An 11,557-nucleotide genomic window follows, 5' to 3' on the forward strand; every position below is an offset into this window, starting at 1 on the left:
CCTGACATCTGCCGACATCTGAGGCTGGTTTTGTTTTGCTCAGTTTGTCTCTGCAGGTTTCACAGTTTAGGTAAAACCTCCCGTGGCAGGGAGGCTGGATTAGATGATCCCTAAGGTCCCTTCCAACCTAAGACGTTCTGCGATTCTATGAAAACTGTTTCACTGAGGCACACGGCAGACTAAAGTAGAAAAGTCTTTATCCAGTAAGAGATAAAGATGTTGCGTGGAAGCTGCAAGACTGAATTTAATCCCCAGGCCGCTGCGTTTACTGCTGTGCAGGGCACTCGAGCTGCTGAAGTTACTCTCAGAGTAGTACCTGACCAAGAACGTAGGAAACTCGCTGATCACAACGTGCGAACAGAGTGGCGAGCGTTGAGTCGGCTCACTCCAATTTTTTTTCCTTTCTAGAGCAGCGAACAGGCTTAATTTCTATTTATGCTTTCAGGGTGGTTGTGTTGGGTTGAACCTTAGTGGCCGTGAGGCGCTGTCAGTGAGCATCACCTGTAAAACCCTGGGAGTGGTGCAGTTGTTCTGTGGTGTCAATTTGCATTGCCTTTGTCCGTTTTTTTCTGTAAGGTGAAAATGAAACTGCTGTTGCTGTGGAAAATCAGCTTCTGCACCCCCTGGCGCTGCTGTCAGCTGTGCAACACGTTGTGTCAGAACTGAACTGGTGCCCTAAAACGCACTTGCTTCTGCCCCCTAAACGGGATATGAGCTGTGGTTGCTTTTTGAGCGATCATAACTGCCCTAAGATCCAAAATTCATGGGCTCTGAGGGCCTACACATTTGTGCCTTGAAATTGTGCAGGTGGGACTACTTGGCGTGAGAAGAAGGCTCGTGCCTCGAAGTTTGAGCAAATTCAGCACAGTACAAAGTTACGGCAGAGCTGGAAGGAAATCCTGGATTTTGTGGCTCTTCTCCGCAGCTTCTGACATTAACTGCTTTTTTTTTCCTTTCTTAATTATCTGTCATTGAATTTTCCTTGGGTTTGTTGCATTGCATCCACGCAGCCTCACTGTCACAGGGTACTTCTCAAAAGAAAACTTGAAATAACTCATTTTGGCACTTCGTCCTTGAATGCCTTTGTACAAGTTTGTTATCTGCGGATAAAGCCTAATTGTTCATTTTGTTGAATTTGCTCTTTTCTTCTTTCAGCCGAGTGGTTTTACCTTGCTCAGTGCAAGAGGTATGTCCTCATCCAACCTGCTTTTGCTTTGGGGTGATGGGTGGGAAGGTGTTGGTGTCTCATTTAAAGCCGACTAGCCTGGATCCAAACATGTCCCGCACTGTCCCTGCTGGTAAGTCACCGCTCGGGCGGAGCAGAGCTCACCTCTCCCCATTGGTGGGTGTCGAAGGAGGCAGAGGCCTGCAGGCAAAGAACCTGAGCCACCCCAGCTCTTACAAGCAAGAAAAGAAAGTTGTGTAATTCTGCGCCGCAGCAAAAACCTGCTGATGGAGGCGCAGGCTGAGGTACATTGAAATAAGAGCCGTGGTAGCTCTGGTGCCCCAACCACCCTCGGGGGAAGATGTTGTGCTTGCTTGCTTCTATGGTCAGCATTTTATGGGTCTCATGAGTATCTGGTTGCTTATAAGTATGAATTTGGGAGGCTCAGAGCTGAAAATCAGTAATTCCAAACTCTATAAACTGCAAAGTACATTTCTTTTATACAATTAAGAACGACCTATGTGCCTGGCTTTCAGGATGAGGGAGATGCAGAATACTGTGGTTCGTACGCTACACCAAGGTGCGGCGTTAATGCCAAACAAGCTGATTACAGACCTAGTGTTTCGCCAGCACATTGTCATCCTTTGGTATTGTTTTATATGGTGTGTTTTACTTTCCTGAAAAGTTTGCTTGTACTACCGGATTTTCACTGCAAACAGCTAAATGTTTAACGCAGCAAAAGTTCTGGCTAACTTTAACATTGGAATTTTACTTCTCTTAACTTTTCAGTATCAGGTCGGGCAACTTTATTCTGTGGCAGAAGCTAGCAAAAATGAAACAGGAGGTGGTGAAGGAATTCAAGTCTTAAAAAATGAGCCTTATGAAAAGGATGGCGAGAAGGGACAATATACTCACAAAATCTATCATTTAAAGAGGTGAGAAAAACATTGATACGTATTACAGTCACCTGGTGTTGGGCAAGAAATGTTTAAAAGTGAGGGCAGCCTTCCATTATTTACTGTTCTGGGGTACTTGTCTTTTTCTGAATTTTGAGCAAATGCTCTGGTGAGTGGGAGAACATGTAAAATACAGTGAATTTTAAATATGTGGGATAGAGTAATGGGAACCATGCAAAACGTCCAATCCATGAGTAGAAAAGAAAGCACAGCTTATGTCGTGATCGTAGTTCTTCCAAAATTAATTTTTAGCTCACTCTGTTTTCTCATTACCACCTCCCCTGGTTTTTGGGTCTTTTTTCGTTAATTATTTTGTGATCAGTAACATTGTTGGAGTTCCTGCACATCTAACTATAGGTAACTCGTACATTATAACCTTTAAAGTGCTTACGTAGCATGCTTACGTAGCGTGGAAAGAATCAGTGAGGAATTTCAGGTGGCACACTTGAAAATGTTGTCCATGTTTGTTTTTCGCAGTAAAGTCCCTGGGTTTGTGAGGATGATTGCTCCAGAGGGCTCCCTGGTGTTCCACGAGAAGGCTTGGAACGCGTACCCCTACTGTAGGACAAGTAGGTCTCCTGTTGCATTTTCGGCTGTTGATGTTTAGTCAAGGGATGGTCTTTAATGGTCCAGGAGAAGAGGGTGCCATCCAGTGGAAAATATGTTTTGGATTTTGATGTTGCACTTGCGAGGGCTCCTCTTCTGAACAGGAGAGCTGCTTCTGAAGAGCAGCCTCGGTGGAGCAGTTTCCTGGTTCCTGCAGAGTCTCAGTACCTGCGGTGAGATGAAGGGGCAATTCTGTAACAGTCTAGAACTGAGCCTCTTAGAATCTGTTAGAATAAGGTGACTGCTTTATGTAATACTTTTAATTGTGTGAGTTCTAAAAGAAGGCTCTGTTTCTTTTGTGTTTCTGTTGAGCAGTTCAAAGTATCTTGTAATGAACTTCTAAGGTTAAGGCTGGCAAGTCAAAGTCTGCTGAGCTCTGCTGACGATGCAGACAAATGCCGTTGGACTGATTTTGAACGTTTCTCGTACTGTGAAGCAATTGTCCTGTGGGAGACTTGTCAGAAACGATTGTATCTAATAACACTTTGTGTTTCCTTTTCCTTTTCATGGTGTGTGTTTCCAACGACCAGTTGTGACAGTGAGTATTTGAATTGCTATCTGCCCTGTGCTGGGTTGTTTAATTTGTGTTTTATCTCATTTTATGGCTGCAATTGACTCTAACAAGCTAGCTCAAGCCTTTTATATATACCTTGCCAAATATAAAAGAGTTTCTGGCACATGGCTTATTGTTACTTTATTACTCTGCACGTGGCTATAATTAGAAAGAACTGTAATTTGTCAGAGAAATGCTTTCATTTTCTACATCTTATTTTATGCCTTTACTTACCATCACAGCTGCATAATGTCTGTCCTGGTAAGATGTAATGCTAAAAAAGGAAAAAAAACAAAACATGCCAGATTGGAGGTTTCTAGACTCTTGAGTGCAGGAAGAGCAATGAAGTTAAATCAGTCCCTAACTGTGTGAGATCCCACTTGTGTCCAGTGAAGCACTGGCTCAGCTGACACGGGTTAGCCGAGAATCTGAATGGATCTAGGGGCTGGGGTTTTGGGGTTTTATTTAAGTTGAGTGGGAAAGAGACGGTTAAGACTGTTTCCCTGTATATACGTTTTGGTGACCTGTTCAAGGAAGCTTCTAAGTTTAATGTTAAGTTGCTTTATCTGCTTGCTTGCAAGCTTCATGTAGACTGTCACTGGGAGGATGCATCGCACCCTGGTGGGTGGAGTTACAAGTGTTCCGGGATGGTCTTCAAACATACAATTTAGTGGTAGCTGGACCTTTATGGTCGTAACTGTGCTATCCAGTAACACCTGGTGTTTATCAGCTATTGCCCCTGCCTCAGGATAGTCTCACATAGTGAAAACATCATGCGAATATATTTTAGTTGTTTTCCACTAACTACAATATTAACAACTTGAAAATTACTTGAACACAGAGGTAAAGAATTTCAAGGTTCAGGAAGAAGGATAGTAAATGACAGTGTTACTTCTGTTTGTATGCACAGTTAGATTTGGATTTCTCCAATATGACTGATTTTAATTTAATACTTACTGCTGTAGCTGATACTTAACAATTTAGATACAAGTTACCTCAATTGTACCTATTTCTGTGTGTAGGTAAGGGGCTGTTTCTTTTAGAATTTAAATAAACATGTTGCTAGTCAAGGCTTGGTAGCGACTTATGTGTAAATACCATTTATCTCAACTTTAAGCAGAGAGGTGTACTCAGACTCATACTTTCTGATTTTAATCCTTACAGAATGAATACATGAAAGATGACTTCTTCATAAAAATTGAGACCTGGCATAAACCAGATTTGGGGACGTCAGAAAACGTGAGTTGAGACTCAGATACCGAGCATTAGTAACGTTTGCAGCACGTAGTCATCCAGATGAAGTATTCTGTTCCTGGTAGTGGTAGCCAAGTGCTGCATAAAGTTAAAGCCCTACCAATGATTAATATAAACGAAGAAAAACAAGGTGGCCAGGTTGTCTCACCTAATGAGATGCAAAAAACAAAAAAGGTTTTTGTTTCTTGTGTTGAGGCCAAGGCAGGTGCTTGATTCTCACTCAGATATTTAAATAAATATTTCATAAGTTCTTTTTTATTTCACGTGCTTTTATCTTAGACATGCTACTGCTACTTAGGCTGACAAGTTTGTTTGAAAACAGGTTTCATGACAGGTTTCATGAGGAGTTTATCTGTGAACACTTCTGTGGAGTTACGTATCGCAGCTGCTTCTGTAAATTTTCCACTCTGGGGATACTCTTGTTTTCCTCCACAGGCAGTAGATTTGCTTCACAGGTCTCTTCACGAGATTTTGTGATCTGTAGTGGCAAACATATTTATAAACCATCCACAAAGGGGTCGTTGTCAGTGAGTTTTCAGTGTTTGGATGGACTGTAGCACTGGGCGTGCTGCAGAGGAGAGCGTTTCCCGGGCAGAGGCTGCGAGGCGAGGGCTGCCTGGCAGAGCATGGCGGGAGCCGGCTGCGCCTTCGTACCGCACGCGCTGCTTCTGCTCCGTGTTAGAGGCAGCCCTGCTGGATTTCGTCAGGTCATTGAGATGTGCCGGGTTTGCACTTTGGAATTTACACAGCTTCCTTCTAGACCAAAAAGCTCTTGCAGATTACTGAATGGGTGATGTTTCTGATGAGTGCTTGATTTCATTAGCGCTAATGAATGTGATGAAAGTATCTTAAAATCCAGATTTTCTGAATGCATGAGACGTGAAGAGCTTGGGCTGGTTCAAAATTAGATAGTGGGTAAATGAAACTGTAACTACCTTGGAGAAAGACAGAGGAAGAGGGGATAGGTTTGGAGAACGTTGCCTTTATGAAGTCCAGAAAAATCCCGGGGCACTCATCGATACTGCGTGAAGTGCCCCACTGTGTTGGGTGACAGCCTGGGAGTCACAACTTTTTCTCTTTTTGCAGGTGCACAATTTAGATCCTAACACGTGGAGAAGTTGTCCATATTGACATTGCAGATCGAACTCAAGTAGAACCAGGAGTAAGTAGATGTTCTGCTATGGGGATGTGGGCAGAGCGTGCAGCTAGTCCCAACGATGCCTCATGATGACTGTGAATAAACTAAAATGGTTTGGATTTTCCCCAACAGATAAATGAAAACTGTCTGGAGTAGAATCATTCATTCGGGCAGTTAAGCGCTTGTTAGCAGAAACTCTCTACATGCTTGTAGTCTCTTCTGTTATGAAAATCTGCAGTTTCTGGCCTTTGTTTTCTCTCTTGGTACTGCTTATGACTCCGTGAGAGAGATGAGAGAGACTTTTTGTTTATGCTAATATCTTTACGAGGTTCAGGCAGTGGAACTTGAGGAATTTTCTTTGGAAGTTCAGCTGCAGCGTAGTGACAACATTGCCCTCGTCTGCCTGCTTGCTCCGTGCCTTCCGAGGAGGCTGCTGGTTTTGGAAAACAGAGGTCTCTGTGGAAGCATTCGCTGGTGTCTGCTTGTTCCGTTTGCCCCGAGGTTCTTTTCCTACAGTTTCTTTGTCTTTATTCAGTGCTGCTAGAGCAGTCACTAGTTCACGCTGGAGTCACTGTGCCTCTGCCATTTCTTTTGATGCTTGTTGTTTGGGAATTACCTTTCTAAGTGGCTGGGTGGGTTTCTTGGTGTACCCGTTTCTTTTTAAGGGAAAGGAATAGTCAGCATTGCCAAAGGAAGGGTTTGTTTGTACGTTTATTTTCTCAGCCATCGTTTTCCTTGGAAAAGCAACTCAAAAGTACTGTCCTGGCTAACCGTATGACTGAAAGAATGGGACTACATTTATAAGATCCAGCAACTTTGATAAAATTTTTCATATATTCGAGATTTATCCTTTTGTTCAGTGAGCAAACCTTGCGCAAGCAGTTACTTTGGATTCAGAACTACAGTCAGCATAAATATAAAAATAGGGAATTTCTTTGATATTAATGGCATGCATATGCTAACTCGTGCTCGTTTAAGTATGTATAGAAGTAATTTGGCCGACATCTGTGGCTTTCTTTAGATACAAATTTAACCCTGCCCTCTCTTAATCATCTCCAGCGTACAGCCTGTGTAGCTTTATGTGATTTGTATATAAAAGTCACTTCCCAGGAGAGTAAGCCTTTTTAAAGCATAAGCGGACATGAACATTCAATTAACATCAGAAGAGACTACATTTTTGGAAACAATTTGTAAGAAACTAGAGTGAAGTGAAAACAAAGAAATTGAAATCAGGTTTATAGCTATTTTTGTACGATGAAGAAATGAAATTTCTTGTTCTAGGTTGTTGTGGATCTTCATGACATTGCCCGAAACAAAGTTCTAAAAGTACAATTTTATACAAATCAGTGAAATTACTTAAAGCACACCTTTCAAGAGGTAGATTTTCTCTGTGCTGTGCAGTAAATACTATCCCTTGTTCTGCAGTTTGAAGAAATAGAATGGAACATAGGAAGTGCTCTTCTTCTGCAGTCTGTACGAGTGTTAAAAGATTCCTGAGCGAAAGAGCTGCTTTTCACATAGGTAGATGTCTCCCGTTTCAGGCTTAATTTGTCGTGTGATAGGCATCTAGAACGACCATATTGCTAAGCCAGAAGCTTAGCGATTATTACTTTATTGTGTGCAGTTCACAGTCCCTCCAAACAATTCTTTGTAACAGTTTGTTGCACTCATGCATATTATATTGAGATTTTGAGCAGAAACTGCCGATGGGATGGTATTTGTGTATTTCTTTGAAATGGTTTTTAGCTCCTCTGTATTGTTATGCTGCTGCATAATGATGTTTTGCCTGTCTAGCTTTCAAGAGGGCTTTAGGGGTTTTTAGCTGTAATATTTCTTCCAACAGCCGCCTGGTTTTCTTCCTAAGAAGGACTTGTTGCTGTCAGGAGTTAAGCTCTTGCTGCACAGATATTTTCCTTAAACTCTGTAAAGAACAGTTGTTTATTTGTACTTTGGCTCCAGTCCAGCCTTCTTCCTTGCATGCTGGTAGGGTTTGTGTATTGAGAAGAGTTCCTACAATGCTCTCTTGTCCATCTAGACTTTAATGTAGACAGAGGTTTTTTTCTGTCCTTAACAGGATTTGGGTTAACTGAGTCCTGAAGGGTCTTGGTTCAGAGCTTCTGTATGTGGTCTGGTCTCTAGCATAGAAAACTTTACCATGACTCATCATTTTCTTTGAATTTTTGTTTTAATTCCTACATTTTACTGGTAGATAACATTTTTTTAACCCTCAGTGTTTCCATCTGTGCTTATATGTAGGTTCTAAGTGCTTTTTCCCAGTGTCCTTGAGCAGTGAGAAGTTGGATGGCTGGGAACATCCTATCATAGGGGGTCCCTATGGTGTCTGGTCGAATAATTCCACAACATAAACCAAGCATATGTAGATAGGCCTTCCAGATATATTAATCACAGAATGACTGGGAAAATCTATTAAAAGGTTTCTTCAGCCTATTTTAATGTGTGGTGCAGGTAGGTGCATTCAGAGAACTGGGAATAATGAGAAAGAATTGGGGAGGAGAGAGCATCAGAGGATAACAGCTGATTTTCTGTAAGCAAAATCTGATTCTCCTGGATTTTCCAGTTCCATCTGGCTTACAAAAAGTGCATTGTAAATGTCAAAATGGTTATGAAGACCTTAATAACTAATTTGTATGGCCTTGCTCTATGTGTTTGAAATGTCAGTCTAAAAGTAACCGTGGTTCTTCCGTACTGATAGAAGAACCTAGATTTGAGAATGAGCATGCTAGTCCTGGGCTCTGGTACAGAGCTGAAACAATGAGTCCATAGAGTAGCTTCTCAGTGGTATATGCACTGGGGCCATCTGAAATACAAGTTACCCGAGTTAAACATGAAAAATAGGGAAATGGAGCTGTTTGGGGAGAGCTGAGGAAAGCTGATTGGAATTCCTTTGTGTGGATTGTATTTCCCAGGTTTATTTGGGTTTTTCCTGGTGAATAAATATGGGGAATAAATAGGAAACCCCTTCAGAACAATGGGAGAGGGCGATACTTCTGCACAGTTCATAATTCATTAGTCTCTAATTACCACAGGGTACAACTGAGACCAAGAGTAAAAATGGAGAGGAGTAGCCGGTTACATGATCCTCTGTAACAGAAGAGTTTATAACCTTTCCAGAAAAAAACCACGGAACAGGGAGGACTGAACTGCTCCCTGCTCAGAGAGACAGCTCTGCCCTGGGCCCTTCGCACCCTTCCGTGAAGCGGCTGCTACTGGACACCAAGAGCTTGAAATTTGAGCGGTCTGCTCTGTAGCTGCCTCTGACAGTTCCTGCTCTATGAAGCTGCAATGTTGGGGCGGGGTGTGCATGTGCTTATGTTCATGCCTTCACCTCCGGGAGCTTTGTAACTCAGTTGTCTGAGGGAAGCAGTACCCTGAAGCACACTGCTGCTGCACCCCAGGGTTACCTGCCTGATTTCAGTATCTCAGGAGAGACATCTCTGTTTCAGTTTTAATATAGGGAGAGCCGTTTTTTTAAGTTACACTTATTGTGCAACTGGTAATATTTAATTTTTAATATAAGGGGATGCATCAGAAAGGTAAAGGTGTAGTTTTAATGCATCTTAGCAGCACTCTGCAGAGGTGATGCCTTGTGACAGCTCTCTGATGCAGGATAGGGAAATGCCAGTAGCTGCTTTCTGGGGGCGTTCCTTTCACTCTGTCTTCTGCAGATTTTGTCCTTGAAATTTGTTTTTGAAAATGAGATCTTAAACTATGCTAAACTTTCTTGGGTTTTTTTGTAGCACCCACCAAGCATGTGTTCTGCTTTAAAGCAACTTAAACTTTTACCACTCTCCTTGGTTGCATGAGTGTGGTGGTGATCTTAGGTTGATGTTTTTCATACATTGTGTAGACCATGCGTGTTCTCAGTTACACAATTTTTAATCCTTTCCTAATTCCCAAAGTAGCATCTTTAGCAAATGATCATTTTCATACCTCCCTCCTCAGTAAAATTAAGTGGATCCATATGTGGGAAACATTTGTCATTTTTGATTTTATCAACACTAGCTTCTTCCTGACCTGTGCGCAGGAGGTCCCCGTGAAGCAGCACCTCTTGGACTGCTGCTCCACGTCTACCCTGGGCACGTCTCACGGGCGATACGGCGCAGTTTCTGATTTTGCAAGTTAGCTCACACCTTCTTCCATTCTGTTCTGCGTTCTCAGGAGTGGAAATACACTGCAGCCTGGAGAATATGAGCACGCTCCTTTCTGTATTACTGCTTTACTCTTCCCCTCAAAAGTTTACGAACCCGACAGGATAGTGCTGTGTCGCAGAGTGTGCAGCACAAGAAAATCCTGAGCTCGCAGGCAGCTACAGTGTGCTGCCATCATAAAACCAGAGAGCGCGCACGGCTGGTGATGGGCAGCGCCTGAGCGAGTGTGATGGAGCCTTCGACACAAACTGAAATCAGGCTCTCAAATGTGCTCCGCCCGTCCTGCTCCAGGGCACTCGGGAGAATCACTCTGGGGGTCTTGAGCAGAAGCGTTATACAATGGGATATTGAAGCTCTGGGGTCTTTCTGACTCTTTTTTTTTTTTTTTTTTTACGTTATAGGACTACAAAGCTGATGAAGACCCTGCATTATTCCAATCAGTTAAGACAAAGAGAGGACCTTTGGGGCCAAACTGGAAGGTACTGAGAACTGATACTACAACCTTATGAAGTCTTTATCAGCAGAAAAAGTTCACAGTTCCTTAGAGAGTGGCACTAGCAATGCTAGCCTTAAAACAGAGGCCAGAAACTGAATACTTTTCTTTTTTGTATTCAGTTGAAATTCCACGTGTGTTAGTAAGCAAAGGTCCTGTCTGCTCCTGCTTCCTGATAGAAACCAAGCAGTTGAATGCCTGGAGCTGGCGGCACTGAATTTCTGTGTTCCCTCTAGTTCTGTCCTTTTACTGATGCCCAGACAGAGACTTGTGTTGCTTGGGAGCACCAGACAACAGCAGCACTTTGGTTTTTGCTCATGAATAGAACATCAGTCTTCCTAGGATAATTGGTTTTCATTGAAGTGCTCGCTGGTGATGAGTATTTGTGATAACAAGTCTGTATTAAATACATATGCGTGTTCACCAAGATCTTTGTGTTCGATCTATCTCACAGTAAATCTTTTGACTGTGTGCGTGACCAACATGAGTTGTCCATTCCATGGTTAAAAGAAGGCTGGCTTAGAAATGCTGTAAAGGATTTCTACTTTGAAGTTTGTTTCAGATACAAAGAATAAAAATTACAGAATGTTAAGGGTTGGAAGGGACCTCAAAAGATCATCTAGTCAATTCTTGGTCTTCTTATGGTAATTGCTTGTTATTCAAGCCAAACACAGATTTTTATGGTTTTTTAAGCTACCATTTTTTGTTTGTTTGGGATTTTTTCCTTCCTTATTTTTCCTTCCTCTTTTACAAGGCTTGGTGTAACCTAGCACGCTTTGTTAGACCGCGGATGTGATGCGGGCTCTTGTGTTATGGATGAATTGCAGGAAACTCACTGTGTATGATGCTACAGGTGCTTCAGAATTGTTTGGCTGTAGGAACTATGACAGAAACCTTGGGCCTGTCGGAAATGCTGGTGGGCGTCTCCTGAATTTCCCTTAGTTCTGCGGATCTTTCTGCCACGCAAAGTCTTTGCGCTGGAGCTGCTGCCGGGTGCTGTTGGGAGCAGAGCTTGAGCTGGCCTCACGGCCGCCTCCCGCCATTGATGAAGACACTCTCTCGCTGTTTTTAGCGTAGCAGCAGCCATAGGGTCTGCAATTCATGACGCAAAAACGAACCTGCAAATAATACCCCACGACTAGAAGTTACGTGGGTAAGGACCCACCCTCTGACGCTGTGGGTGGGAGAGGCAGCGTACGGCAGCGCCCGCCCGCCGAGGCCAG

At 42.9% G+C, this 11,557-nt stretch overlaps 1 protein-coding gene across 1 annotated transcript in view; it reads left to right on the plus strand.

The window, feature by feature from the left end:
• Positions 1 to 1,155: 1,155 nt before the first annotated feature.
• Positions 1,156 to 11,557, plus strand: part of PITPNB (phosphatidylinositol transfer protein, beta) — a gene marked incomplete at its 5' end in the record, with an annotated part of 17,237 nt that continues 6,835 nt past the window's right edge. Inside the window, 8 exon segments of the mRNA XM_009873542.1 lie at positions 1,156 to 1,186; positions 1,955 to 2,100; positions 2,599 to 2,690; positions 3,258 to 3,265; positions 4,445 to 4,519; positions 5,621 to 5,646; positions 5,648 to 5,696; positions 10,243 to 10,320. Of these exon segments, the coding sequence (XP_009871844.1) occupies positions 1,156 to 1,186; positions 1,955 to 2,100; positions 2,599 to 2,690; positions 3,258 to 3,265; positions 4,445 to 4,519; positions 5,621 to 5,646; positions 5,648 to 5,696; positions 10,243 to 10,320 (505 nt within the window).

Source organism: Apaloderma vittatum, unplaced genomic scaffold, assembly GCF_000703405.1.
Source record: "Apaloderma vittatum isolate BGI_N311 unplaced genomic scaffold, ASM70340v1 scaffold7870, whole genome shotgun sequence".
NCBI lineage: Eukaryota > Metazoa > Chordata > Aves > Trogoniformes > Trogonidae > Apaloderma > Apaloderma vittatum.